At 46.4% G+C, this 27,573-nt stretch overlaps 1 protein-coding gene and 1 long non-coding RNA gene across 2 annotated transcripts; one reads left to right on the top strand and one right to left on the bottom strand.

The window, feature by feature from the left end:
* Positions 1 to 385: 385 nt before the first annotated feature.
* Positions 386 to 3,087, top strand: LOC149330868 (uncharacterized). The gene is made up of 2 exons (XR_016285740.1): positions 386 to 564; positions 2,239 to 3,087. It is a non-coding gene; the product is annotated as an uncharacterized LOC149330868 (long non-coding RNA).
* A 4,108-nt stretch (positions 3,088 to 7,195) lies between these two features.
* Positions 7,196 to 19,361, bottom strand: LOC149330867 (uncharacterized). Its single transcript, XM_089561563.1, has 3 exons — positions 19,284 to 19,361; positions 14,149 to 14,433; positions 7,196 to 8,910 (listed from the first exon to the last, which is right to left on the bottom strand). Exons 1-3 carry the CDS (start codon positions 19,359 to 19,361, stop codon positions 7,327 to 7,329), a joined length of 1,947 nt encoding a protein of 648 aa, XP_089417689.1. The 3' UTR covers positions 7,196 to 7,326.
* Between the last annotated feature and the right edge of the window lie 8,212 nt (positions 19,362 to 27,573).

Below are 27,573 nucleotides of genomic sequence, written 5' to 3'. Positions count from 1 at the left end.
TAGTAATGTTGTTCAGCAACTGGCATCACAGTCAACGTACTTCTCAGTTTTAAGGCAGTTGTTTTTCTGCCTCCAAGATTGTCGCTATAATTTGTACATTTCGGAGGCTCGCGCTGTGCCCATGGTACTGTACCCAAAATGCTGTTCCCTCCGTGCCGTCGTCGGTGTGTCAGCATCATGGTCAGCATCGTTGATCGTCACCGCTTTTAAAGCTACACAAACAAAATACAAAACTAAACAAATAAAAACATTGTAAAATATAGAAGCAAGTATTTTTTTTTGTTTTTATCCCGTAAATACGGCAAGTAGTGAGCGGCTACTTGTCTCCTTCGCGTAGTGACGTAGTCGAGTCAGGAGAGCCAGGGAGCCAAGCCCATCGTCATTTGCACATCGTGATGCACGTGCGTGTGTGCGTGTTGCTTGTCGGCATGGTACGCTTCCACGGAGTGCCCGTGAATGCATTGAATGCATGGTGCAGTGAAGCGGTGTTTCCGTGTCACTTGTCTGCGCCAGCGGCACTGCGTACGAATGAGTCAAAGCGATGAGCTCTGCTGAAGTGAAACGGTGAGTAATGTTTGCTAACCAGTAAGTGTTCATCCTAAACTCTTCCGATTTTGTTCTGTGTTGACACTCTGCATTTCTCTTTGTGATAACTGATGACGCACGCTTACATCTAGTAGACGTTATGCTTTGCAGCATTCTCACAGGCCCACAAAAACGTCCGTGTGTCTAGATGGACCTTGCGCGATCCAAAATTTTCAGAAAATATTTTTGTCGTACGTGTGGAACTGCGTGCAAGCTGCCGTGGGGCTCTGACGCCGCACCTGTAATCGACTCAGGCGACCACAACTCAGTGATAATTACTTGGATTTGTGTGGAATCTAATCGCTAGGAATTTTCAATTTTTCATGGAGCGTCTTTGAGGAAGCCATGTTCGTCGCTAGGCAGTGTGGGACCACACATTTTTTACTCTTAGTATCTTACTGTTAGCTACACATTATATGCATCACATTTCAATGTGCAAACGCTTGCTGTACACGAGTGTAAAGTAACGCTTTCTCAGTAGCCAGGCGATAGCGTCTTGAGCTAGTAACAATGCTTTAGGGAGAATGATAGGCAGAATTGAAAAAAAAAAAGTGATTTTTTGATTTTTCACTTTAAAAGCGCCTCGATTACGAAAGAAAATGACCACCTAACAGTGTTCTTTTGCGGGCACTAGGACGTACTTTAAAATGGCCCTAACTACACAAATTCACTGTTCAAATGAAGCGCGGATTAAGGCAGGGTTCGTTTGCTGCACTTTTTTCTTGTTTGCAAATAAATAAGAGAACATAAAATATGTCTTCCTTTTTAAACTAGCCTAAACATACTGGGAAAAAAAGATTCGATGTTTAAATAGTTCTGTTTTGGGTGCATTGGCACTGTTTGTTGGTGTAGATCTGCCATCAGCTGTTTTGCTAGTTGTGCAGCCTACTTTTTCGAGTTTACAAAACGTATACATTGCGAAGACAGCAATGCTATGTTTTTACTCTGGTTATTGAAAGAAGTGCATGTTTTCAGCAAATCATTGGGATATACCATGTGTATTTTGCACTGTGCCGCAGGATCATGTGGACAACCACGTGACAATAGTACGGGTGTAGGGAATCTTCCAAATCTCACTACTCGTGTGCTGTATGTTTTTGCATGTGGAGCCAGGGCTGCAAGTTTTCTGAGAAAGGGCCATTATTTTTGCAACATGCATGATGACAATTCAATAAAAGTGTGCTGAGCAGGTTTGGTAGTGGTTGTAATCTCAGGTCATCAAATATAGGTTTTGTGTGTGCATCGTAAGGTTCGTTAGAAATTATCCATACAGCCTTTTTCTGCAGCACCTACCTGTTGGTAGTGTTTCTGATTGCTGGTGTGCCGTTGCAGTTGATTATGCCGTCTTAGGCATGGCCTTTGCTTGGAGAGCAGTGTTAGGCTGTGTCACAGCTGTGGTGTTGCCCTGTCAGCAGTTGGCTCCATTATGATCTTTGTGTAAATTTCAGAGAACATTCTTTGGTTAATTGCATGTGTTAAGAGGCATGACGAACGTTTTTATCAAGCACTCGTCACTTTTTGACCTACACAGGTTCCATTTTTCGGAACTCTGTTCTGATGTACCACTTTCTTTTTGTTGTGACCCCTTAGGCAGTTTTGTAAATGTTTGTAGCATTTAACCTGCATTTGTGACACTGTCACTCTTCCTTGCAGGGATTCCATGAAGAAGGGCTGCTTGGATAGTCTGTAGAAGGCACGAATATGCCTTTGGAAGAGGCTGTGCTACTTCCATAATGAAAACAGATCATATCGAAGTTAGAGCTAAGCATGCTGTGATGCATGCACGTCTCCTTGTTAAAAGTTTTTTTAGGTGTTGGGCTAGTTGGTTGTCACACTGAATAAAAAAATTTTAGTGCCAAGATCTACCACACACAAGAAAGAAGACTACACAGGCACTTACAACTGTTTAATGAGGTGAAAATGATCACCATATATACTCACCCAGAACTCTTGTGCATGCACATGCGTACAAAACAACAAACCGTGCAAGCAAAGGTTTTATCACACTCGACGTGTAAGGAGTTTCTTCTCAGCTTCATAGAGAAAAACAGATGTGTCACTGAAAATCATCCATTGGCCAGATGGAGCATTGCGTAAAGGACCGACTTGGGGAACATGCACAAAATATAGAAAATGAAGGTGAGTGTCTTGTTGAACACTGCAGGGCTTGCACTAATTGTATACCACCGTTCTGCGATGTGAGGATTCTGGGCAGAGACAAACAATAAACAGCTCGTGAAACTTTGGAAGCCTTTTACATAAAAAATGCGGGTTCAACTTTGTCAGCAACACATCTGCATTTGTCTGTGAAGCTGAGAAGTTCCTTGCATGCCTACTGTGACAAGACTTTTTCCTTCCATTTTCTTGTTTCCATGTACGCATGTGCAAGGTTTTTGGGAGCATATATATGTCGATCACTTTCACATCGTTAAACAGTTGCGTTAGTGCCTGTGATGTCTTTTTTCTTGTGTGTAGTACGTCTTGGAGCTAAAACCGTGTTATTATTTCGTTGTTGCTGCTGGGTAACTCAACAAAAAAGATTCTTGCCGTGTTAGACAGGCCTGAATGACGATGGCGGGACCATATAGCAATTTACAGTTTTTAACATATGAATATGCCATGATAAATGGGGCCAGGATGAACATGGTGCAGCTTATTGTTAACTACATGTTTTGATGGGTGGCTAGATGCGTAATGTTCCACCACCACCAGGCTTGGTGGCCTGTTTGTGGAATACGCTGTGAATGCATATTAGTGTGGTTGGTAGGGTTGGGTGAGGTAGCACATAAGAAATTTAACAAGGCTGATTGCACTTGTGTGTGTGCTAAATCCATGGAAGCAATTGAACATACTTTACTAGAATGTGGCAGCATCCATTCAGATGTCAACATAGATGCGGTCGCTATCTTTGAGGTCCTAGGGTTTAGAGATGATCATGTGAATGAATCTGTGGTAGTTGTTAGTAAAAAACGATTGGAAGAATGGAAAGATGCAAGTTCTGGATTCAAAATTTGGATAGGCTAAAATACAATTTCTTTTTCCTTTTTGGAAAAGAGAATTTCTCGATACTGCCTGGAAATTTAGATAAATTTAAAGGGAAATAAAAGTCTGGTGGCCCCCGCCACAACCTTGTTTCAAAGGGGATGCTCCTATCATCTATCCATCATATAATGACTACGAATGCTGTCATCACCGTTTGAGACTTCATTGTGGAACTGTGGAAGCCCAGAGAAGTGAAGTAATTTGAACATTGTGCTGCTGTCTTTTGCCCTTTAGTAGATTTGAATCCAGTTTTATTTGCAGGCTTCATGTTTGTTATGTTGGTCACTGTTTGTATATGGCATAAAACATTTTCAGATTTAAAAAAAGTTTTGAAAAAGTTTAATGTAGAGCATGTGGTATCTGCATTCTTGAAATTTTAATGATTTTAGTGAAAAGCGGGGAATTTGATTCATGGCAGCATCACATGATTGCTTAGTAGTGGGGACTGATGTGTTAGATACTGCAATTGAGCTTTAAGAATTTGTGTGAAGCCAAAGTGGATTCAGCTGATTTTACCACAGCACTTATAGCAAGTTTTACAGTGGAAATTGCAGGGTAGGATAATACCCCTGCTACACTAGCAAATTTAATGTCATTCTAATTGAATGACATTAGCACCTAATGTCATTAATTGACTGCTACACGGGAACATGTAATGTCATTAGGTTCGAATGAAATTCGCCATTGAATGAGTTTGGGGAACTCATTCGCATTCGATCTGGAACCGAATGCATACTCTGGACACCAGATACAGAGCAGAAACAAGCGACGTGAAAAAATAATGTGCATACTGCCAAACTTAGAAACTGTATTTATTTAGTTCTGCTAAAAAAAGTTAATGTTGGTGTGATTATGTTCACACTAGAGGCTGTCGTGGATGGCTATTACTCTCGGTCTCGGCAGCGGCCAACAGCAGCGGCCGAGTGTGAAGCAGAGTCTTTCCCGCAACCGTTGGTCATTTTGGGTTGCATGTTTCTTGCTGGTTGGCGTGCCATGTTCATTAAGCTGAAAGGTACTTAAAGGTGTAACTGAGCAGTTCACCTTTTGGAAGTCATTTTCATGCTCCGCGTGCCACCATATCAGCCATTTTGTGTTTACATTTATCGGATTTGTGGTTGACTTTATACTTGGCTTGGCTTTTGATGGCTAAACTGGAGCAGAATGGCTGGAAGTAATATTTTAAGGTTATAATACTGTTCTCAGCCGCTTTTGAAACACTGCACAACAATTTCAAACATCTTTTATGCGTGCTGATGTCTTTCAGTTGTACTATTTTTTTTTCACTGATCGCCAACGCCATCATTTTTGAATGACATTTTTTTTTCTGTGTAGCACTGAAAGACATTCGATGCATCAAATGCCATGAGGTTCGAATGACATTAAAGTTGCTGTGTGTAAAGTTGCTAGTGTGACAGCGGTATAAAACATGGATAAAGTTTTTTTTAAGCAAAGTGAAAGTTGGTTTGGTTTGGTTTATGGGGTTTAACGTCCCAAAGCGACTAAGGCTATGAGAGACGCCGTAGTGGAGGGCTCCGGACAAAGATGCTTCCCAATTAGTGTGGCTCGTAGCTCAAGCAGTGCACCACCATCATGCAGTAGCTTCAATAGCTTGTCTGTCCTTTCTTGGGCTATATTTTTTAACTTGTATGAATTACTAGTGCTCACAATAATGTCCCGCATGTAAGAAGCTAATGTATGTAGTTATTCGTTGTTGAGATTGCAGAGAAATTCTTTGTGCAGTGCTTTGGCTAAAAATTACACTTTTGCTGTGTTGGATGTTGTGCTGCTATTATGCTGTCAGCCCTTTGGGTTAAATTCCTTGTTCTGAGGGACGTGTTTTTTTGATGAGTTTATAAATCACCATGAAAAATAAGGTAAAATGGTTTGGTTTAGGTTTGGTTTATGGGGTTTAACGTCCCAAAGCGACTGAGGCTATGAGAGACGCCGTAGTGGAGGGCTCCGGAAATTTCGACCACCTGGGGTTCTTTAACGTGCACTGACAACGCACAGCACACGGGCCTCTAGAATTTCTCCTCCAAAGAAATTCTAGCCGCCGCGGCCGGGATCGAACCCGCGTCTTTTGGGTCAGCAGCCGAGCACCATAACCGCTGAGCCACCACATATCAATGGGATATACACTTTCTGTTTATGCATCTTTTGCCTTATTCTATGTGGCACGTTTCTGCAAGTAATGGAACTTCTGTGGGATTTTTGCAGAAGTGTGAGTGAAATGACTTTTGTTTTAGAGTATTTTATTTTGCCACAAAGTGTTAAAAATTATTGATTTCAAGTTTCCCTTCCCATGAGGGCTGATCTGCAGAAAAGTAATTGAAAGCATATTTTTATGATGACTTGCTAAGCTTGGTAAATTTATCCCAAATGCTAGGCTGGAAATTCAAAAATATTTTATTCTTGGTTCAAGAAAGACTGTTCTGCTGCCTGCCTTAGTGAACAATGTGAGGCAGATCTTCAACTAGCTGGCAGAGATTTCTAAAATTGCTCTATCAAGTGTTGAGAAGGCTGATATTTGGAAAGGAAAAACTTTTTGTGTTTATTTATGTAATTCCTGCAGCTGTAAACATGCACTTTCCATTAATTTTTCCAAAAAATTGTTTTACATGAAACTGTTAATAGCAATGAAAATAGAAATGTGACACTTCACAAATATCTGCCTCAGACAACTTTTTCTTTGTCGGATATGGAGTGGAGTCTTTCAGTAAAAAGCAACAGAAATCCTTGAAGATATGTCTGGGCTAGTACCTTGCAACAGATACTTTAAATTTTCTGCCTCTCAGATTGTCAACAAAAGTGGTATAGAGCTGCTCGAATTGGTCATGTGCTTGTTGTGTGTAGCTGACACACCTACAAAATAAATTTGTTCAGTATGGAACTTTTTTACTGTGTTCCTGTAAATAGGCAAGAAGGTAAAATGCAGCAACATTTAAGAGATATGTAAAGAAGAAGCTACATGAAGCTGAAACAGTCGCATAAATTAATTTGCACAGAGACCCTAAAAATGTCGCCAAGAACATTTGATGTTGCAGCATTCTCCTGTGTGAGATATGCCTAAGGAAAGTACATGTAAGGAGTCAAATGCAGCAAATAAACTGGTGCATTAACGCACCGCAAATGTTTTCAGTTTGCAAGGGCCAGGCAGGGACATTTACCCAGCCATGTGTGTGCAGCATCTTGGCAAAAATTGCTAAATTTATCATTTATGCTGCTGTGAAAATAGTAGTGCTGTAAAGCCAGGCTGCTGAACTTTGTATGTAAAGCACATACAGCTTCAACATTTTCCTTCTACGTGTTGCGAGGTACCAACTACACATTGTAGTGATGAACTACTGAGGATTCATGAACAGCTGGATAATGTTTTTAGACTAGCCAAATCCACCTTGACAGAAAACGGGTGAAATGCTTTACGGAAGCTTCTGTGTCATTTGATATAAAATGCTAGTTATATGGCCTCTTAAATTTTAATAGTTATTCAGATTAAAATTTTGTAGGTTAATTACAATTACAGCTCAACTTAAATTGAATGTATCTACTTTCGGGTGATTTCGAGAAAAACAAGCATCAAGCCTGCAATTCGTGCAGTCGAACGATTGAATATGCACAGTGATCTGGCCTGAAGCCGAAAGACATTATTAATAACAACAATAGAAGAGCGCTGAAAAGCCCTCTGCAATTCGAAGCACCCTAACCCGTGTAGCAGCTGCCGATGGATGGCATCGTCTCTTCTGGCGTGCAGCCAAACGTCTCGGCGAAATGGGGCGCGTTGGCCGCTCCGAACATGCAAGCTGCGTAGGCTGTCGCGTAGTCGAGCGTGTTGGCGTCCTGCGCTGCGCCCCGGGCTGTGCACAGCGAGAGACAGGCACGCTTGTAAAGTATAGCGTTCGAGGCGCGCATTCGGTTGGCGCTCCTTTTCACGTAGTCGCGTTCGTAGTCTCGCTTTCCTTCGAACGCTATGTGCATCGACTCCATGACGCTGAACGCGTCGTCAAACTGGTCGCCGTTTAGCTTCTCGTGCAGATGCGCCGACTTGGTGTTGTAGCACTCCTGGAACGCGGAGTAGTTGGCCGACGTGCCCTTGCTCCAGGTGCTGGTGGCGTTTTTGGTGACGCCTGCCGTGGTTTGGAACGAGCTGCTCCTGTCCACGAGGGACACAACCTTGCGGGCGAACTGTGTTCCCAGCACCGCGATGTTGATGAACTTGTCGTCTTCCACCTGCCGGTAGTACATGGGGGGAACGACGAACATGGGCGGCAGTGTGACCATCAGGCTGGAGCGGTCCACAGCGAGCTCGTTTCCTAGCAGCATCTGCCTGACGAGCGCCTCGCTCCTGCTCACGGTCAGGAACGTGCAGTTGCTGATGTCGCGATATTTTAGGTGAACCATGTTGGACACGAACGATGTGTCGGTTACCTGCCTACCGCTAATGCATTGTATCGCCTCCTTCGACATGCCGTGGCCATAGAATCGAGTGAACTGGATCTTGTCCAGCTTTTCGATCGTGGCCCCTCTGTCCCCATCGGCCATCCAGGTCCAGTTGTTTACTCGGCTCTTTATGCCCTTAATTATGTAACTCATGTAAGCGCTCACGACCTCTTCTATCCAGCTGTTGATGAACAGAAAGCCACTGAGGAAGTTTGGCCAGACGTCTTCGAACGCTGATGCCGTTGCGCGGAAGCAGACATCTCTTACGGCGCTTGCTTCTCGGTTTTCGGACAGTTCGTAGTCGTACGTCAAAACGTGTGCCGCGACTTGGGCCAGAATATAGAGCGGCCTGGCTGCTGTCTTGGTGTCCGCCAGGACTGCGTTCAGGTCGTTGCATATGGAGCCAGCAACCGTGGCTGTCACCATGATGTTTTCCGGAAGGGAGACGTCCTTCTCAAGCGCATCCCTCCACGTCTTTCCCGGGAAATTCTGGCACTGAATCTCAGTCAGGCTCAGGTGTGTGTCACCTCCCTCGGGTAGCTTTTCCGCGCGTTTCTTGTCCAAGGCGACAACCTCCTTGACGACGGCTTCGGTGGCATCGTCTTTGCCGATGGCCTTCACCACTTGGCCCAAGTATTTGGCAAGGCTTGCGTGGTAGACCTCCCTGACCAAAGTGTGCAACGCGGGAATTCTGTATACTTGCAAGGTCATCTCTTCTCCCGAGTGAAGAATGCTGACGTCGATTAGGACGTGAAAACGGTTAACCAGCGAAAGATGGACTATATGGTCAAAGAGCTGCTTTGGGTCTGTCATCTTGAGCCAATGCGTGACTGAAATGTTTAAAGCCTGGAAGAGAACGGTAACGCACTGTATTAAACATGATGTTTTGCTGTAAAGGAGGAATAGTGAAACTGGCGGTCCAGTTCGATAGCCTTGCCTTTTTATTCAATAATCTGGCTGAGTAGCCTCAAGTAAGGCTGGGGTCACACCCGTGCGTGACCATCGGCCATTTTTCGCAATACGTGCTCGACCGCTGTGGCCCACCCGCTTATGATATGAATGAATTAACTGTTTGTTTAGAAAGGGAAGATCAAAGCCGTTTTGTTGGGGAATTGGGTTATGAAGGAAGGGAAAAGTAGGGACCATTCGTAAACAGTATTGTGCGTTTTTATCGTAAAGACTCAAAAATTTTCTTACCTCAACCGCTGGCTCGTTTGCGGTGAAACTACACACAGAGCTTGCGTATTATGGTAACTTTTGTATCGTAGCAAGTTTTACAGTGATACTTACTTAGTTGAGCCGTGCATGATGCGTAATCGTCTGCGTCGAGATCGGCGAACCGAAACCCAAAACACCGAGTTTTTGCTGAAGGGCGGCAGTAACGCCATCTGTCTTCCACAACGAAATTAAACAAGAAAAACACAGCTCAGGACTTCGCGACGTCGTCCTCCGACGCTTTAGGAGAGAGCCACGAAAGCAGACGATATAAGCTGAATCGGATAAAGTCATTGGACGAAAAAAAGAAGACGTCAAACAATATTCTTTTAATGGCACAGCCTCGTTAAAATAGTTGTTTCTGGCATTTTTTCCGCCAAGTTGCCCGAAAATGTTCGAAGCGCTTCAGTTGAAGTAGACGAACAGGCCGGAACGGCGTATTCAAAGGGCCCGCGCTCCTTGCAACGCTCGCCTTGGCGCCTTGTGATGCTTTTCACTGCAGAAGACAGATGGCGCTACTGCCGCCCTTCAGCAAAAACTCGGAGTTTAGGGTTTCGGTTCGCCGATCTCGACGCAGACGATTACGCTTTTGCATCAAGCACGACTCAACTAAGTAAGTACCTTTGTAAAACTTGCTACGATACAAAAGTTACTATAATACGCAAGCTCTGTGTGCAGTTTCACTGCAAACGAGCCAGCGGTTGAGGTAAGAAAAATTTTGAAAGTCTTTACGATAAAAACGCACAATACTGTACATGGGGAGACGTCTTGTGTCGTCGAGCCACGCCCTACGCTGCTTTGTAGAGGCCACTTAGCATATCTACAAATATCTTCCCAGATGCCGTTAGATCCGGATCTGGTAATTCACGAAATTCCTCGCCCTCGGTGGGAATATCGAACTTGGCGACGGGATGGCGTCGTTTGAGGAAGTCGAGCATGTTACTAGGTGGTCCAGATCAAAGTACAGGCACTACGCGACGTCTACGTTGGTACATTAGTGGTGCGCGAGAGTCCTAACCTAGGGTCTCAATCTACTCTGTCCCATGATGCCAGCGAGGGCCGGTAAGTTATTTACGGATGATGTCTGGCGTGTAGGCGGCATCGGCGGTGTTGTTATTAATGAACGAATCTGGCCGTGTAAGAAGAGTTGAGTAGCAAGGTAACCCGTGAGTGTAACACCCTTAGATCGAACATGACTGCTCTGTTTGGCACGCTCTAATCTGCACGTTAAGACAGCCAAGTTTTACGTAAAATAAGCTTTAGCTCATTAGAAAGATTAATGCATTTGTGTTTCAATGCTATGCATTGTTAATAGGAATTGTTATTGGCAAGGGGGCAGTGAGCAAAAAATGTGGTGCATTAAAAGCACTTTTGTTCGACTTGCCTGCTTGCATGATGTGTCTGGGAAAAACTACTGCACTAAAACGAGGGCTGCTGCTTCTGCAGCATTTAAATGAAATGAAAAACTCTGTACGCGCAGATCTGATTGTGGCTCTTGTGGATACTTATTAGAACCAGCAATGTAAATAAAGAAAACAAATGACGAAAATAACGCATATCAGAAGCTCAGTAGCTTCCCGTCTGATTCAGCAACACAAGTAGTACATTCGGTGCTCTTGTGGGACGTGCATATTTCGTTAAGAGTTTCTTTGAGCTACACTTCGTTTTAGTTCACATTTACCCGTCATCGCGAAAACGCACCCGCTGAGGTCTGGCCACTCAGTACTATTGACCTCCGTGGGTCGCTTTTTTATCGAAATATGTTTGTCCCACAAATGTGACTAATATTCACTTGTTTCGAGCCTCTAATATGAGTAATTTTTGTCATTGTTGGTGTCTTTTATTTATTTATTTGTGGCGCAAAGTGTGCCGCACGGCATAAAACGTGATGTTAGTAACGAACGGTATAATAGGTTACAAAAAATCATGAAGCCCGGTTGTGTGCAAAAAGTCGCATAAGCTTCGGGCGTAAATGTTTTTCGTTAGCCACAAACGCAAATTGAGTCATTGTTTGAAGACAGGCCTGCCTCTTGAAGAACACGAGCGCGCACCAGCGAAGTTCCTGGGCATGTCCACAGTGGGTAGTGGACATTGGTGTCGGAAGCGGGTGCTTCGCAGTGAGGGCATTTTTGCGGCGCAGGAATCTTGTCACTTTGCCACTGGTTGCGAACTGCAGGCGTAAGAGCCACTCCGACCTGCAGCCGCCTCAGAGAGACCTCCTCCACCCGTGATAGTTTGGGGGGAAGGGGGTACGTACACGGGGGAATAAGAGCACGTGTACGCTGCCTGAGGTGGCTGAAGATGTTTGTTGTGTCAGAAGTGGATCTGGTGGCAAAGAGGCAGGTGGAGTTTGTGGAACGTCAGTCGAACGAGATATCATGTCAGGTGCGATGCTATGGACATGTGTGCGAGCTTGAGCCCAGTGGATGAGTATAGGCGCCGGGTAAGATTGACAAGCAGCATGTATGGTCTGGGAAACCTAAGGGATACCACGGACTTTCTTTAGATGCTTCAGACCTTCTTGTGAATGAGTACATAGGTGCACCTGGTTGTAAGGAGGGTCGTCAGGTAAAGCTGCTATGGCGTTTAAAATCGCTTGCAGCTCCAAAGGAAGAGACAGTGGGTTTGTCGGCTGTTGAGGCTGTGTCGGGCTTTTAAAAGCAGTTGTTGGTGTCTTTTAGACCATCGGTTCTGAGCAACTATCCACTGGAGTAAAAAAAACCTCTCTGCACGTGCTGAAATAAACATTTCATTTAAAGAAGCATAGACACCTAATTTTATTTGCACGTTTTCTTTTTTTAAAGTGATGCGTTAGACATTAGAATACTTGGTTCACCTCAAGGTATTCGTCTACAACCACTAAATAATTCATAATTTAATTTCTTCTCATGCTGTTTCGGTTTCACCAACAGAACTATGGCTGTAACATGTGGTTGGTGCTTAGGTAGATTGAATCACTTAAAAGCAAATATGCGTAGCTTTAATTCACTACAGGACTTAAGCCAGCCTGCTTCAGGACTGAATAACAAAAAAAAACGACGTATCAGCAATGCATAGCCGTTTTTTTCACGGCTCAAGTGACCTAAACATCGGCTAACGTCACAGCCATCGTTCGGCTGATGAAACCGAAAACGCATGAAGAAGAAATTCAATAATAAATTATTTAGCGGGCATAGGCGAACACCACAGGGTGCTCCATGTATACAAATCTCTAACGCATCGTCCGAAAGAAGAAAACACGCAAGTGAAAATTTGGTGTCTATAGTTCTTTAAACCCCCATAAACCTAAGCCTAAACCTGAATCGAGTTTCACGACTCGGTGCAATGAAATGCTTGTGGGGGCTGAACATGGAGGAAAGAAAACTGAGGGATCGTCCGGCGACAGCCTTGAAGCGTAGTCATAAAAAGTAAAAATATAGTAAAAAGGAGAGTCTTTCTCCCTTGATCACATCACGTGATAGCGTGCGGTGATATCTAGTCCCGCTGCGCATTCGCGGACCAGCGCGGAAAACTGACAAGATCAACCTCCTTTCTGTAGACGCCACGGGCCCCGTCTGTAAAAAGGCATAGAGTTTCTTACTATTACCTAGAGGGAAAGCTGACAACCCGTCTATGGGAGTTTGCATGGAGGCCCCTCGAGACCACTTTAGCCACCATGGGCGCTCAAAGCATCATGGGGCGGTGAGCTACCGACTGCAGAAATACAATTTTTGACCAAAAAATAATAGAAAAATAAAGCTGTTAGATGACTACGAATTTCCTAACATTCAATATCCTGCCTGTAAATTGCAACAAACGAGCAGAAAAGCATGTAAATGCAAAGTTTGCCCAAAATATGAGATAGCTAGCTTTCCTATTGGCCAAGTAATGAACACTACAAAAGGTAATATTTCGTAATTAACAGGCGCATTTTTAGAAACAAAAATGTTAAAAAAATGTTGTACTTTAAGAGATTTTTAATGGCATTTTGGAAAAGCGAAACCTTTTATTGGCGTCGTGTCTCTATGCGTTTTTACTACTATGGCTTTTGCACACTACGTTCGCGAGAAAGTCGTCTGCGCACACACGAACAACGTTTTCGGAATGAAACGTTTTAGTAGTGCCACTCCGTGTTCCCAAAAAACTACGACTGTCTCGCAACAAGTAGCTCACCGCCCCATGATGCTTTGAGCGTCCATGGTGGCTGAAGTGCAGCGCTGCCAGCTTTCCCTCTAGGTAATAGTAAGAAACTCTATGGTAAAAAGGAGAGAGTCGGTCTCCCGTGATCACATCACGTGATAGCGTGCGGTGATATCTAGACCCGCTGCGCATGCGCGGACCAGCGCGGCAAACTGACTGTAGATCAACCTCCTTTCTGTAGGCGCCACGGGCCCCGCAGACGCGCGCACTAAAACATACCAGCACCAAAACAAAAGGGACTGACTGGGTGAGAGAAAAACGGGGGGGGGGGGGGGAGCGGCTTCCCGAGCATTTGGCTTGCGAAGGCTGGCCGCTTGGCGTCGCGCTCCCTCAGTTTTGTATGCGAAGCATACTAGCCGCACAACCGAGCTCGTCCTTGCTGCGCCGCGCGCGGCCGCGTAGCTACCACTTGATCTACATCGGCGCACCACGTGATATGACGTCACAACAGCTGCGAAAGCTGGGGCTCAACTCGTGCGCTCGCTTGCGGACGCGCAGCCTCCACCGGCGGCCTCACTCCCGCTCCTTCCGCTAGGGGCGCTGACGTCACAACAGCTGTGAAAGCTGGGGCTCAACTCGTGCGCTCGCTTGCGGACGCGCAGCCTCCGCCGGCGGTATGCTTCGCATCCTAGGCTTAACCATTATCTAAGCCAGCCCATTTTTTTTCCTCCATGGGGCCGAGTACTGCACCTCGAAGAGCTCCTCCGTGGTGGCCTTGAGGTCGGCGCTCTTCCCCGCGAAGGCGAGGCAGGAGTTGTAGAAGACCGAAGCGCTCCTGCGCACTTCGGCGTGCTCGACCTCGCCCTGGTTCTGGCTGATCGCCTCGTGGCGTACGACCGAGAAGTTGCGCGTCACGTCGGCCATGAACGAGGACGGCCGGTTGGTGTTCTTGATCCACAGTCCGCACACGTGTCGGTAGAAGTCCGTGCAGGGATTCACGCTGTGGTCCATCATGGATTCGGTGAGTTGCACTACCTGCAACGAGCGGTGTTGATTGTGGCAATGGTGGATTTTATTGACGAAAGGACGATTCCAGACTGAGAGCGGCAAGCACAAGCTGAGTGGTATAGAGGAAAGGAACTTTTTTGGTCAGATGTTCTAGGGGAATCCCTCATGGTGGAATAATTACTCCTTATTAGAAATCTAGTCCACCATGGGGAATTCCCCTTTGAACATTTGACCGACAAAGTTCCCGCTTCGAGTTAGTGATCAATTCGCTCTCGCCCTACCATAAGCTTGCCGTCCCGGTTAGCTCAATTGGTAGAGCGACTGCTCCGGGGAAGCGGTGGTCCCGGGTTCGAATTTCCGGTGACCAGGACGAATTTTTCTTTAACTACGAAGTTTCTCAGAAAGCTTTATAGCTTTCCTTTGTCGCCGTATGGCTGCGCTCGCGGGTGGATGTCAACGAGTAATTACTCCTTATTAGAGGAAAGGAAAAAAAAAGTAACTGAGACACGTAATTATAATGTGAGTTTCTAATGCGATCGGACTAGGCGCTGTTGCTGCCCTTAAATTGAGTTTCCATAGTTTTGTTTGCGGACACGTCTGTACACAATCATATATCTGTCTATTCGGGTCCTCTGGCTGGTGGTTGGATGTTTCCCCGATGGTGTCTAGAGGTGGCGACTCAACGAAGATACATCGAAACGCATAATTGTCACTTCCGGTCTGGTGCCGTCACTTCCTGTCTTGGGAATCATGTGATCGACGGCGCATCTTTTCCTCGACTAGGCTTTTAATGGTATCGCATTAAAACAAACTCAGGACAGCGTGACATTATGCGACTGGCCTCCTCAAGCTATCGAAGCAGTTCCCGTTGCTTTCTCTCTCTCTCTCTATTAGTATTAGTAGACTATTATGAAATGTTCTGTGAGGGTGGAGTGTGACAATATAAAACAGGGATTGTGTTTAGTCCTAAACTAAATGTTGAATCATTCTTGAAAGCTACAGGAATGGTGTCAGCAAGCCTCAAACCGAAGTTCTTGTCCCGCAAACTGAGAGGTCCCTGGCTGACCGAAAAAAAAAAACACTTCCTTGGCAGTCAGAAAAGGACTGCAGTCAGCGGGGGTTAAGACGTCCCGTCAAGAATCCTCACATAAATATCATTACGTGCAAAGGCGAGAAATACGCTAGAACGACCCGGGCACAGCGCACTGGCCGAGAGCACAGAGACCGCACAGCGTACCTAAGCCCAGAAAACGCATATCACAGAGACACTTCGTTCACCTCGTCTTCATTCACAATATCCGTTGGAATATAAATATTGCCTTGTGGTTAAATGTGAACTTAGGTTCTGCTTAAAGAAATATCCGAGATGCAAAGTGACTCACTTAAGGGAAATCCCGGAAAATAAAGTTTTCCGTCATACTAGTCCAAGGCAAGCAGTGAACCAAGGCATTCAATAAGTGGGGGCAAAAATTTCGCTGCTCAACTAAAAACTTCGTCTTTTTAGAAATTCTCCCTTATTATTTGGTGTCAGAAATACCAAAAAATTCTGGTTGCTCGGATGGAAGTTCCGCTTCGGTCAGTTATTCAGGGGCGGCTCCACCAGTTCTTATTACGCTGCTTCGCGAGAGATGGAATTTTGAAAATTTAGCGGGCGTCGTGACCCTTGAATAGTGCCATGACCATGCTGATGAATTTTACCCTTTGACGCACCATTTTTGTTTCCATGGAAATTGAATATTTTTCAACCTAAATCGCATGTTCAGGCGCTAAGCAAGATAATTTCTTAGCTTTACAGCGCAAAATACTAGCGGTTGATTTCTTGCACGGATGTGCGGAATTTATTACCAAGTGTCCCGAGCCAAAAAAAAAAATAGCAACATAGCGATGCCGCGTCTTATCAAGTAAGCGCCCGAAAGATCGCGGAAATAATCTCTACTTTGAAGTTGCACATTACGCATGAAATTGTAAGAAAAAATACAAGTGGTTCAACTCTGCTGAACCGAGTTTTCACGTATCGAAAGTAGAGCGCTCAGCTCTGGTTTATATATCCCATACCCTGGCGTCACAACTGTAAATCGAATCACATGACACCACGCGATTACCACGTGGCTTACCGCCCTCTACCGACTACCTGAAAGGTCACGGTTAAAGATCAAAGGTCTAGTGGTGCAGCACCAAGGTAGCACCACAAATGGTCTACGCGGTTTCGATCCGGGTTCGCGGCGGTCTAATTTCTATGGAGGCGAAATTCTAGAGGCCCGTGTACTGTGCGATGTCAGTGCACGCTAAAGAACCCCAGGTGGTCGAAATTTCCGGAGCCCTCCACTACGGCGTCTCTCATAGCCTGAGTCGCTTTGGGGCGTTAAACCCCCGTAAACCAACCAACCTACGAGTATACTCGTGTTTAGCACAGTCTCTCTTCGGTCAAATTTCGACCCCCAGCAGGTCGAAATTTTCCGGAGCCCTTCACTACGGCGTCTCTCATAGCCTGAGTCGCTTTGGGGCGTTAAACCCCCGTAAACCAGCCAACCTACGAGTATACTCGTGTTTAGCACAGTCTCTCTTCGGTCAAATTTCGATCCCCAGCAGGTCGAAATTTTCCGGAGCCCTCCACTACGGCGTCTCTCATAGCCTGAGTCGCTTTGGGGCGTTAAACCCCCCTAAACCAACCAACCTACGAGTATAGACCAGATTTTTGAGCCTCTCCTGGGCGCGGCCATTTTGCACCGACTGGCGCGCCGCGGTGCGGGCGTTTCTTTGGGGACTGCGGGGCTGCGGCAGTTCCGCGGCCGCGCCTGCATATAGCCGCGCTTCGGGCGCTAAAAAAACATTGTCGAGCATACTTCCGCTGCGTGGCTGTGTTGCAGGAAGTATTTACGTTATCAAAGCGATAACATTGACGCGTTTTAATTACATTTAGTTTGACATTCAGGTTAATTGTGCCGGCGCTTAGAACGCGCTCGTGCTTAATCGAATTCCCTCTTGGTGCTCCACCGCAAAGAAACTTTTTATTCAATATTAAGAATTAGGTGTGCGGCTAGTATGCAGTTCCAATTCCCATGCACTCTTATTCCTTCCTGCCGGCCATAAAGCCCCCCCCCCCCCCCCCCTTCCACAAATGGCTTTCTTGTCGCCGCGCCAGTTTATCAACAAATTACCGCTGTAAGCTCAACTGAGTCGCAGCGCCAACAGAAAACAAATTTTGTCATGCTTTATGCAACCTGGTGCATAAAAACGTACTTCCGCTTAATTTATAAAAGCTTGAATAGATATGAGCAGCTTATCCAGCTTTCACTAATTCTGAGGTCCGAAGTCGCGTTATTTTATTCAGGAGCTGTCGCCGCGTGTGAGAGCGTTGCGTAGGCGTTTGGCTAAGTGTGGAAAATGTAATGAAATCGCGCATAGTATTTTCATATGAATAAGGTAGATACCGCACCGCTGCGGTGGCTCAGTGCTGACGGCTCTCGGCTCTGGCCCAAAAGACGCGGGTTCGATCCCGGCCGCGGCGGCCGAATTTCGATGGAGGCGAAATTCTAGAGGCCCGTGTACTGTGCGATGTCAGTGCACGTTAAAGAACCCCAAGTGGTCGAAATTTTCGGAGCCCTTCACTACGGCGTCCCTCATAGCCTGAGTAGCTTTGGGACGTAAAAACTTAATAAACCAAACCAAGCTAAGGTAGATACCAACAGCAGAAAGATACTATAGATAAACCTTTACCCCCCAGATACCTCTGACATGCGTGCGGAAAAAGCAGCTGAAATCGGTAGCGGTCGTGCTTACAATCCTGTGCATGAAATGTGTTTAATGGGAACAAGAGCAAGCTCAGCGCAAGGATGCTGAACACGTACTGGTGATCGAAAACACGCGCTTCGTCGGGACAACCTTCAGTCTGCAGCTCGCCTATCCAGTTACTACTCCACTGAGTCAAGTCAATAGATCTACATTCTGATGCATAATATTATCATAGATGATATCGCACGTAAAAGGCGACAACAAACGACACGACAGCGCAGAAATCTGCTTCGAAGTGCCGGTTTCCAGTCCGTACACTACCTGGTCGACTACCCTCGGATGTCACGTTAACGAGTAACTGCGCACAAGATAACCGCAGCACTGTCTGGAAGAGGGCAAATGTGAGTAGTGACGCACAGCACACACCCTCATACGTTAGCTGATGGAGCACAAAACGGCAGAAGCGAACACGTAAACATGCGTTCTATGCGCGGCGCCGGCGCGACCCGCAGTCCCTCGGGCCGCGCGCGCCGACAGATGGCGACTGGCGTCGAGAGTAGGCGCGCGTCCGCAGCCTGCGTGCGAGGGTAAAAAAATCTGGTCTATACTCGTGTTTAGCACAGTCTCTCTTCGGTCAAATTTCGACCCCCAGCAGGTCGAAATTTTCCGGAGCCCTTCACTACGGCGTCTCTCATAGCCTGAGTCGCTTTGGGGCGTTAAACCCCCGTAAACCAACCAACCTACGAGTATACTCGTGTTTAGCACAGTCTCGCTTCGGTCGGTCGATTGTCTGACCAAAGTCTAAGCGGGGGACACCGCAGCGATTGTCACGTGGTACATGGTCACGGAGTCTGCGTTACGTCATGTGCACGTCATGTTTCGCGTCACTTAGTCCTGTGTCGTCATAAGAGAATCCCAAGTTTGAATCAGAGCGGCGGGAAAAACTTTTTCAACTTCGAATCCAAGATTCTTAGAAATAAATGTATCTTTCGCTGCCGGCCAAGTGGCAACAAGGCCATGAAATGCCGAACTATCGGATCTTGCTTTAAAAAGAAAATAATAGAGCTCTCCTCACTGTCCCTTTAAAGTGACGTAATCGTCTTCGTGGTTTTTTTCGAGTTCGACGCCATCGCTGACCGCGTTACCTCTTGGCATTCCTGGCCGATGCAGGGGAGGTCCGAGATGACTTTTTTTTTAGGGCTGAAGGTCTCCATGAACAGCATGATGGCGACGATGCACACAAAGCAGAACACGACGCCAGCCAGGACCAGTCGCTCCTTGAGGAGCTCCTTTCCATCTGCAGGAAACAATCATTGCGGATTTCACGATGTCGTTAAGCGAACAGCAGGACCAAGTCGAGCATTCGTGCTGACCGCGCAGCGAGGACACATGGATAGATGACGTGAGCTTTCCCTCTGAAAGAGACGCGGTTATGGCAGGTACCACCGAGTACATCTATCTATTCCTACCTTTTTAAAAAAAAATTTCTTCAACCTCAGAATCAGTGTTTCCGCGCAACAGAGAACCTGCCATTTTTTTTTCTCAATTTAGGGCGAAACTAGGTGTTGTCATTCTACTTTTATTACATGTTTCACCTAATTTTACGTCATTAGTCCAGCATATTTCTTTCAATACTGACAATGGAACTTTTTCCCCCCGTTTTCTCTGCTACCTTTAATGCCCAAATCTTCGAAAAGGTTGACAATGACCTAAACCATTCCTGGACGCTGCTTCTTGGTGGCTTATTCACAAAAAACGAAAACAAAAGCGAGGAAAAGATGGTCGCCCGTCGTGCAAACCAGTGGGAATTTCTGTAATATTTACTCGAGCACCTGATCAGCAGCCGGCGTAACTAAAATGGATAGGGTGGAAGAGCGAGTGACTCCGAATGACCTTGAAACGACCTTGAGATAAGTCATGGCTAGTGTTGCTATGCACATATACCTAACCACTGCAACATTTTAACAAGGCTGGATGTATGGATCCATTTGAAACAAAAGTGATGGGCGGGCGTGTCCGGATAAATAGATGGATGGATGTTAGGAGCGTCCTTTAGAAACGCGATGGTGGCAAATACCACTACGCTGGCTATTTTTTTTCCTATAGTTCTCTGCCTAATGTGACGCACTTATAGCACTACCTGGAAATTCTCCCTTTCTTAAATTCAAATTCTGTTGACTTCTACGCTGTACCAATCTTGAATCCTGAACTCGTAGCTTTATGTCACTGCCACAAATTTAAGCCACCAACCCCCCAATCGTTTTTTTTTGCTAGAGTTCTCCGCACATGCATTTACATTACCTTCGGCGTCTGTAAACCCTAGGGCCTCGGCATAGAGCTAATATAGTGTCTGTGCTTATATCGACATCTGGATAGACAATGCGACATTCCAGTGACAATTACGTCCTCTAGCGGCACCTGATAGAATAAGGAGCTCGGAACTACTCGTGATGACAGCATCTTCCAACCAGAGGAAGAACTCTCGCGTTTTAACACAGTATATACCGCTTAAGAACACACGCACACACACATAGGGAGGTACAGGGGCGGAGCGACTATAACTATGTCGCACATCAACAGTTCAGCCCACACCGTGGTTCAGCCTCAGGACAGCCCAGCCCAGCGCGTAACTCGCTGCAACAGTTACGTCGTTCCGACAGTAAGGTGGCGCCATCTATGGATGCTTCGTATAACCCTTCTTGCCACCAAATTTTTTTTTCGCTGCGACTGCCTGACGTCGAAAATGTGCTGTTATGTTAGAAGGAGCCCTTAAATGACGAGTGTTACGAGTAACTATGTTTTAAGAGAGTACTATTATTAACTGCACTCGGATCCTATATTCCGCTGCATTGGAAGAGAAGGCGTGTGTCGGCTCTGTAGCCTTCGCCCCACTGCCTGGAACAGTTGTCGATTAGTGTAGTATAGCAGGGCGCTGATGGAGACGCTTACATTGTCTGGAGCCGGCGGCGCACATTACATGTAAATTGGACAGAGATACAGCGAGATGTTTATGGGCGGAGTCAGGCACGTAACCAGTTTTTTTTTTTCGGGAGGGGCACCAAAGTAATTTCTGATATTGAGCGGAGGAAGTTGGTTCTGGGAGATGCCAAGTGAACAAAAACACTGCTAAGGTAATTGAGAATTGAAGGCACAGAGATCACCCCCCCCCCCCCCCCCCCCCCTCTTGGATACGTGTCTAGACGGAGTGTATTGTTTTCTGAAATAATCCATGCTCTATGGTTTCCTAAAGCCACTCCTTTTTTGGTAACATCGGATTTCGTGCTTAGTTCTAAAAACTCGCAGGCTCTAAGCTTGCTGTGGAAGATGGCGTGTTTAAAGGGGCTCTGAAAGCTGGCGAGCTCTTCCCGGCGACTTTTTCATGCTGACACCCTTCTCCGTCGCTCGCAACTTCATATACAAGTTGAGAGATGGCTATTCGTTAGGTTCTTTCAGACTTCAGGCAGCTACCATGCCCGCGGCCAATAAGCATCGTAGCTCTGGCGGGTCAGGAAGCTCCGCCCCCGGAGGTGGAGCCGGCGGAGGAGCGCCGACCTTCTAGCGTAACAAAGTGATGGGAGGAGAAAGAAAGGCGCGAAGACGCTGACATTCAAATTTTGACTACAGATAACTCAAAGTGCATTAAAAAAAATCTTGCTGGAAAGTACTCATTAAGCGGAAGGCTTTAACATCCCAGGCATACCGCAACTTCATTAGAGTCCCTTTCAGAGCCCCTTTAAAGGGACGCTGTACTTATTGTCCCTTGTAACACCGTCACAATACAGCGTGCCCCAACCAGCATGGCAGCTGTGTGTCATGCGGACTTTGAGAAATTTGAAACTAGTAACAAAACCGTAGCTCGTAACATGGGACAAAATAACCCTCACTAGCCCTGGCCTTCGCAGTCGGCAAGAAACCCACGCATTGCTAGACTGCGGCTCTTCGGCCACGAGTTGACGGCTGGGTAATTATGATGAAGACTGCCGGCGAGTCTCCTTGTGAGCCACAAGGTTAGCTTTAAAAAATTGGACAGGCGATCATGAAGTGTGATGCGACAAATCTACGTTTGCGCTATTGATTGTAGTACATTTCACTTTTACATTGATCGCTTTAGTTCCCCTGCAGCTTGGGCTTTTGATGGGTGGAGGTCGGTGAATGTGTGGTCCGTGAATGTGTGGTCGGTGCAGGCTCGAAGGTTGGAGGTGTATACTTAATGGCGGGTGCCGGAGGTGCACCCACCGCCCCGTAGACAGAAAGGAGTAAAGGGGGAGTAAACTATCCTCCTTTAACCCACTCCGTTTTATTAAGGGAGTTCAGTAGAGGGCAGCTTACATAAAAGGGATTGCGCTAGTGGAGAGGTTACTCTCTTATAAGATGTATTCCTGTTCAGAGTGCAGAGAGTGCTAAGGAGGAGGCGCCTTCGGGGTTCGGAATCAAAGTGCCCCGGCCCGCTCCGCTTCGCTAGGTGCGGTGAAGAGGGAGGCTCCACTCGGAGTCGCAGACTCTGGCTTTTTCCCCGAAAGGGGACTATACTGTAGTATAGTTCAGCTGGCATCGTATACGCAGCTGTCGAGAAACACGAAGGCCTCCGTTGCGGACAGACGTTGCGCACGCACTTACCAGTTCCGCCGCTGCCGGCGTTGGCTGTGGGCGGTAAGGGAGACGTTTCCGATGTCGTGTTGGCTTTGAAGGCTGCGCAGGAAATCAAAACGCTGTTAACGCCAGTTGTGATTTTCCATAGGTTCTCTCTATCTGTCGGCACGTGCAAGAAGCTTTACAGACAATATTGGGTTACAAGTTGAAGTTTAATCGTTCACATCATTCACACCCTACTCCTCTCACACCCTACCCTCTCCTCCCTCCTCTTCACTAGTGAAGAAGGGATTTCATTCTCTCCACCGAGGCTTCGCACGCCAGCGCGGAACACTTCTTTTGCGATTACGCTAGTTCTAATGCTAACACGCTTAGGCGGCTAGAATTTCTTTGGAGGAGAAATTCTAGAGGCCCGTGTACTGTGCGATGTCAGTGCACGTTAAAGAACCCCAGGTGGTCGAAATTTCCGGAGCCCTCCACTACGGCGTCTCTCACAGCCTTAGTCGCTTTGGGACGTTAAACCCCATAAACCAAACCAAACCAAAAGTAACTAGGGAGTAGCAGGAAGTAAGGTAGTTAGGCTATATTGCAGTCTTCTCTGGGATATGGCTATCGCGGTACGCGCAGGACAGGGTTGATCGGGAATCATTGGGAGAGAGGCCTTCGCCATGCAATAGCGGCGGGGACGAAGTGCTTCAAATCCCTCACTGGGACACATATCGTTTATCCGCAGAATCTTCATCGCCTTCCCTGAAAATGTGCTTTGGCCTAGAAACAAAATGCGTCTTTTTTTGAAACCATTGGGCGTATACTTACGCTGCGATGGCGCAATCGGAGACAAGTCTTCCTTGCCGGCAGCTGCAGATTATGGGAAGCTGATAAGTTAAGCGCAAAATACGCTACATATTTGCGAATTTAGAGTATGTGCAGTTTTAACTCTGTATGAATCGCTTTAGTAGTCGTGGTATAACAGCGGAAAGAGAATGTACGAGAATTGAGCGCATTTTTTTCGTGTCGTTATCACTGTATGCTGTATGGTTATCACGCCAGACCATCGTGTATCAACTTCGTCCGCTCGGCACGTGCGTATGATAGGCGTGCACCCCTCCCCCCCCCCCCCCCCCCCCCCCGTCTCTCTCCTTCGGCTACCGCTTAAAAGCGCTGGCCGGTTACCGATAAACGCCTTCCTATCCCAGCTCCCTCGGTGAACTGTCTGTCTCTCGGAAGTGCAAACGTCTCGGCTATGCAGCACTAAGCGCATAGCGTCTCGGCCTGGCGTCTAGCGTAGCGTCGCGGCGACTTAGCAACAACAGCATGTAGCACTCCCGGCTCTTAATGCAAGTACACTTGTGAAGCCACAATTATAAGTGGTTTAGAATTTAGGCTGTGCCCTAGAAAAGAATGAATGAGTTCGCATGCAAGATGTGTCTGGCCAGATATTCCGCTTCAGAGAGCAAAAAGACTAATCAATGTATCCTTTCTTCCTTGTGTTCGATCAACGAGTGACGGGGGACCGCACAACAGTGTCACTGCATGGTTGGAGGAGTTCGGAAATTTTTGTTGCCCCTTTTCTTAACTTGTGGCTAGAAAGAGAGCCCCCGCCGCGGTGGCTCAGTGGTTACGGCGCTCGGCTGCTGACCCGAAAGACGCGGGTTCGATCCCGGCCGCGGCGGTTGAATTTCTTTGGAGGAGAAATTCTAGAGGCCTGTGTACTGTGCGATGCCAGTGCACGTTAAAGATCCCCAGGTGGTCGAAATCTCCGGAGCCCTTCACTACGGCGTCCCTCATAACCTGAGTTGCCTCGGGACGTTAAACACCAATAAACCAAACCAACCAGAAAGAGAGCAGTGGTAACATATAACTTTAACAATATAGTCAGATGATAAACCTGTGTGAAGTTTAGCAAGACGTTCACCTGGGCGAGTTGGTAAAGATTCATGGTGACACACAGCGCAAAAAGACGAGGAACCAGAGTAAAAAAGACACAGGACAAGTGTTTCTTACTCTGGTTCCTCGTCTTTTTGCGCCGTGTGTCACCATGTGCGAAGTTTCATTACGTGAAGTATTACTGAATGACTTTAAACGGCAGTTTTGCTGTACTTACTATCGCAAAGTAATTTAGTGATTGCACATATGCTACAGACGACTTTCTTAAACGACTATTCTACGCGCATGATCCGGTTCAACGGTAGCCAGCGTCAGCCAGTACCTCTTGAATGTGTCACAGCGTGCCTCACAGCGCGCTTTCCGTAATTTTTAATAGCACTTTCTTGGGAGACGGTTGCAACGTTCAGCGATGAAACTGGCGTATCGACCTGAAACCACTCCCACCCTCACCCTTTCTGAGCCCAAACGTCGACAGCCTGTAATGGACGGAATTTTCATGCAAGTCAACCCTTTCTGGCCCTTCCATGAGCCAGAAGGACCTCTTTCGGTTTAATTCAGTACAGCTCGTTTATTTTCAACTCTAGGTTGAAGGTGAAGGCCGCCAGGCAAAAAAGCTGTTTTCTGACAGCTTGAAAAGTGCCGAGGGCCCATACAGGCGAAAAAAAAAAATCTGCACCGACGACACATTCCAGGGTTTGCGGCCGACGCCGGCCCTGTAGATTTAGTGGTGTATATTTTGATTCCTTTATTAACCTTTTTTCACTCCTTAATGTGGCTTCTACAATCGCATGCTATGCACATGTGTTTGTGCGTGCGTGTGCGTGCGCCACTGATTGGGTACCTTGTATTTTACTCACGTTATTCAACTTTCTAGGTATTTAGTTTAATAGTCATATATCTGTTATATCAGATTGCTACAATACTACAAAACTGTATACGCGACCTAGTTCGAACGAAATTTGGCACGTATACATACTTGATATATATTTATGCTTTCACGAACTTTTATATTTGTGTTTGATTACTTTGTATGGTATGCTCTGCGCCTTGCAGCGTACTGGGCCCTGGGCCTCGTCAGGCTGACACTAGCAGCGTTTAGCCCAGGTGATGCGCATCAGAATATTTCTGGAAAATAGCCGATTGAATTGAGTCGTGATCTGTGACAGGATGCGAGAGTAGTCTGGGCAAACTCAAAGAGGACCACGTTTTTTTTGAGCTTGCAGCCTGACTGGGTCTGAGCAGCTCTCCCGGACTTTTAATTATAGCTGTGGCGTGGTGCTCAAAACATGCGAACACATCCCGCCGTTCTGAGCATCGGAAACATTTTCCCATCTTTTCCTAAGAGGTGGCTTGCGAGTTTGATCAGGACGAGCTAGTTGGTCGTGGTTGCAGAATCGCGATTTTTAAAAGAAAAGTTCAAAGTTTTCGTTATAATTTGACTGGACAGGAGAAAAGGGAGCCCGAACGAATTGGCCCAAAACCGCTCTGCATGACCGCAATACTGCAGGCGAATGATGCGCGTTCAATAGCATGCACAGCGCGTAAAATGTTCAAACAGCGGCTAAGGTCGTTGATTTCTTTGCTTTTATTTATTTACATTTTTTACAGCACCCACAGGACTCCAGGGTGTTATAGAGGGGGTGGGTGAAAAAAAAAGGCAAAATTTACATAGTATGAAGTACAGGCCAAAGGCAAAAATCGTATGCAGAGGATAGTCCGATGGCATGCTTGGTGATAAGTGGCTTGAAGAATGACGCGCTTTTTCGGGCGACGGCTTTTATAATGCACAAATATGATGTAGAGATGAAATAACTGGTTTTGGAACATGAAGTATACGAAGCAAGCTTTCTTGTCCGCGGAAAGTTTGCTTCGTCATAAGCTTCTGGTGTCAGGTGTTGGAAAGGATCTTACCGGAACCTCCCGCTGCTGCCACTTCCTTCTCTGGGCCTGCAGTACCTGCATAATAATATGAAGTGGCGGGGTGGTGGTGCAGGGATGTGTCAGCCTGGCTGCGCTAATCCTTCTCAAGAGCTCAAGCTTACCGTCTTTTTCTTGCTTTTCGGAAGCTTCTGCATCTGGAACAGATTGTCATTTTATAGAAACGCATCGAATGCAGGTGCCGGGTGCCAAAGTCGTGACTACGACGCCGCCTAAAGTGCAGTCGCTCTTTGTCAGTGTTGCTTACAACAGTGCTACCCGTGCCGGTGGAAAGCCGTCTTTCGCTGGAGGTCAGTGAACAACAATCTTGCGGTTTAGGTTTTTTTTTCTTTTAAGGTGAAAGCCTTTAATGGCTCATACTGTCGTCCGTTAGCAAAGCGTGTCGCACGCGTTTAACTCGGGAACTAAAAAAATATAGAAGAAAACCAATGGTTGCTTCAGACAGAGGAGGAAAAAATGAATCTAGAAGCCAAGTTTGGATGACTGTTGATTAAGTAGTGAATTAATTATAGGCAAAAAAGTCGAAATTGCGTCGAAATAGCGCGGACGTCGATATAGCCAGGGGAACGGTGTGATGTCACATCCACCGGAAGTCGTCACGGCGTAGTGAAAATTTTCACAGAACAGTCAGAAAAACGTCGGATTTGTGTCAAATTAGATGGGAAAATGTGTAATTAAGCGTAATTAACACTTAAGATCCCCGTAAGATGTATAATTTGGGTATCGATAAAGCCACGGGAACGGTGTGACGTCACATCTACCGGAAGTCGTCACGGGACAGTGTCCTCGGCTTTCGCCTCTCAGCACTTTAGTTGCTAAAGTGCCCTCGAAATTTTGTGGTGTGAAGGAGCCAAAACCCACCTCCGAACTTTCTTTTCTCTTATGCCTCTCATTTTTTGAACATGATGCTAGGCTGTGCTAAGCCAAGGAATAAGCAACTGTGAATCAGAAACCGATCTTTCAAGGCAGCCTGCGAAATATTAATCTGCGCACTTTGTGATTCAACTTCATTTAATATCA

This window comes from Amblyomma mixtum, chromosome 9 (genome assembly GCF_055824585.1).
Source record: "Amblyomma mixtum isolate Tamu chromosome 9, ASM5582458v1, whole genome shotgun sequence".
Classification (NCBI taxonomy): Eukaryota; Metazoa; Arthropoda; class Arachnida; order Ixodida; family Ixodidae; genus Amblyomma; species Amblyomma mixtum.
Note: the sequence above shows the minus strand (reverse complement) of the source record. Positions and strands in the feature narration are given on the sequence as shown.

Coding starts and splice junctions, on each gene's coding strand:
- LOC149330867 (XM_089561563.1), bottom strand. CDS start 19,361: ATGCTGTTCATGGAGACCTTCAGCCCTAAAAAAAAAGTCATCTCGGAC. Junction 14,434..19,283: donor TCGGCCAGGAATGCCAAGAG/GTAACGCGGTCA, acceptor CGCTCGTTGCAG/GTAGTGCAACTCACCGAATC. Junction 8,911..14,148: donor CCACGGAGGAGCTCTTCGAG/GTGCAGTACTCG, acceptor GTTCTCTTCCAG/GCTTTAAACATTTCAGTCAC.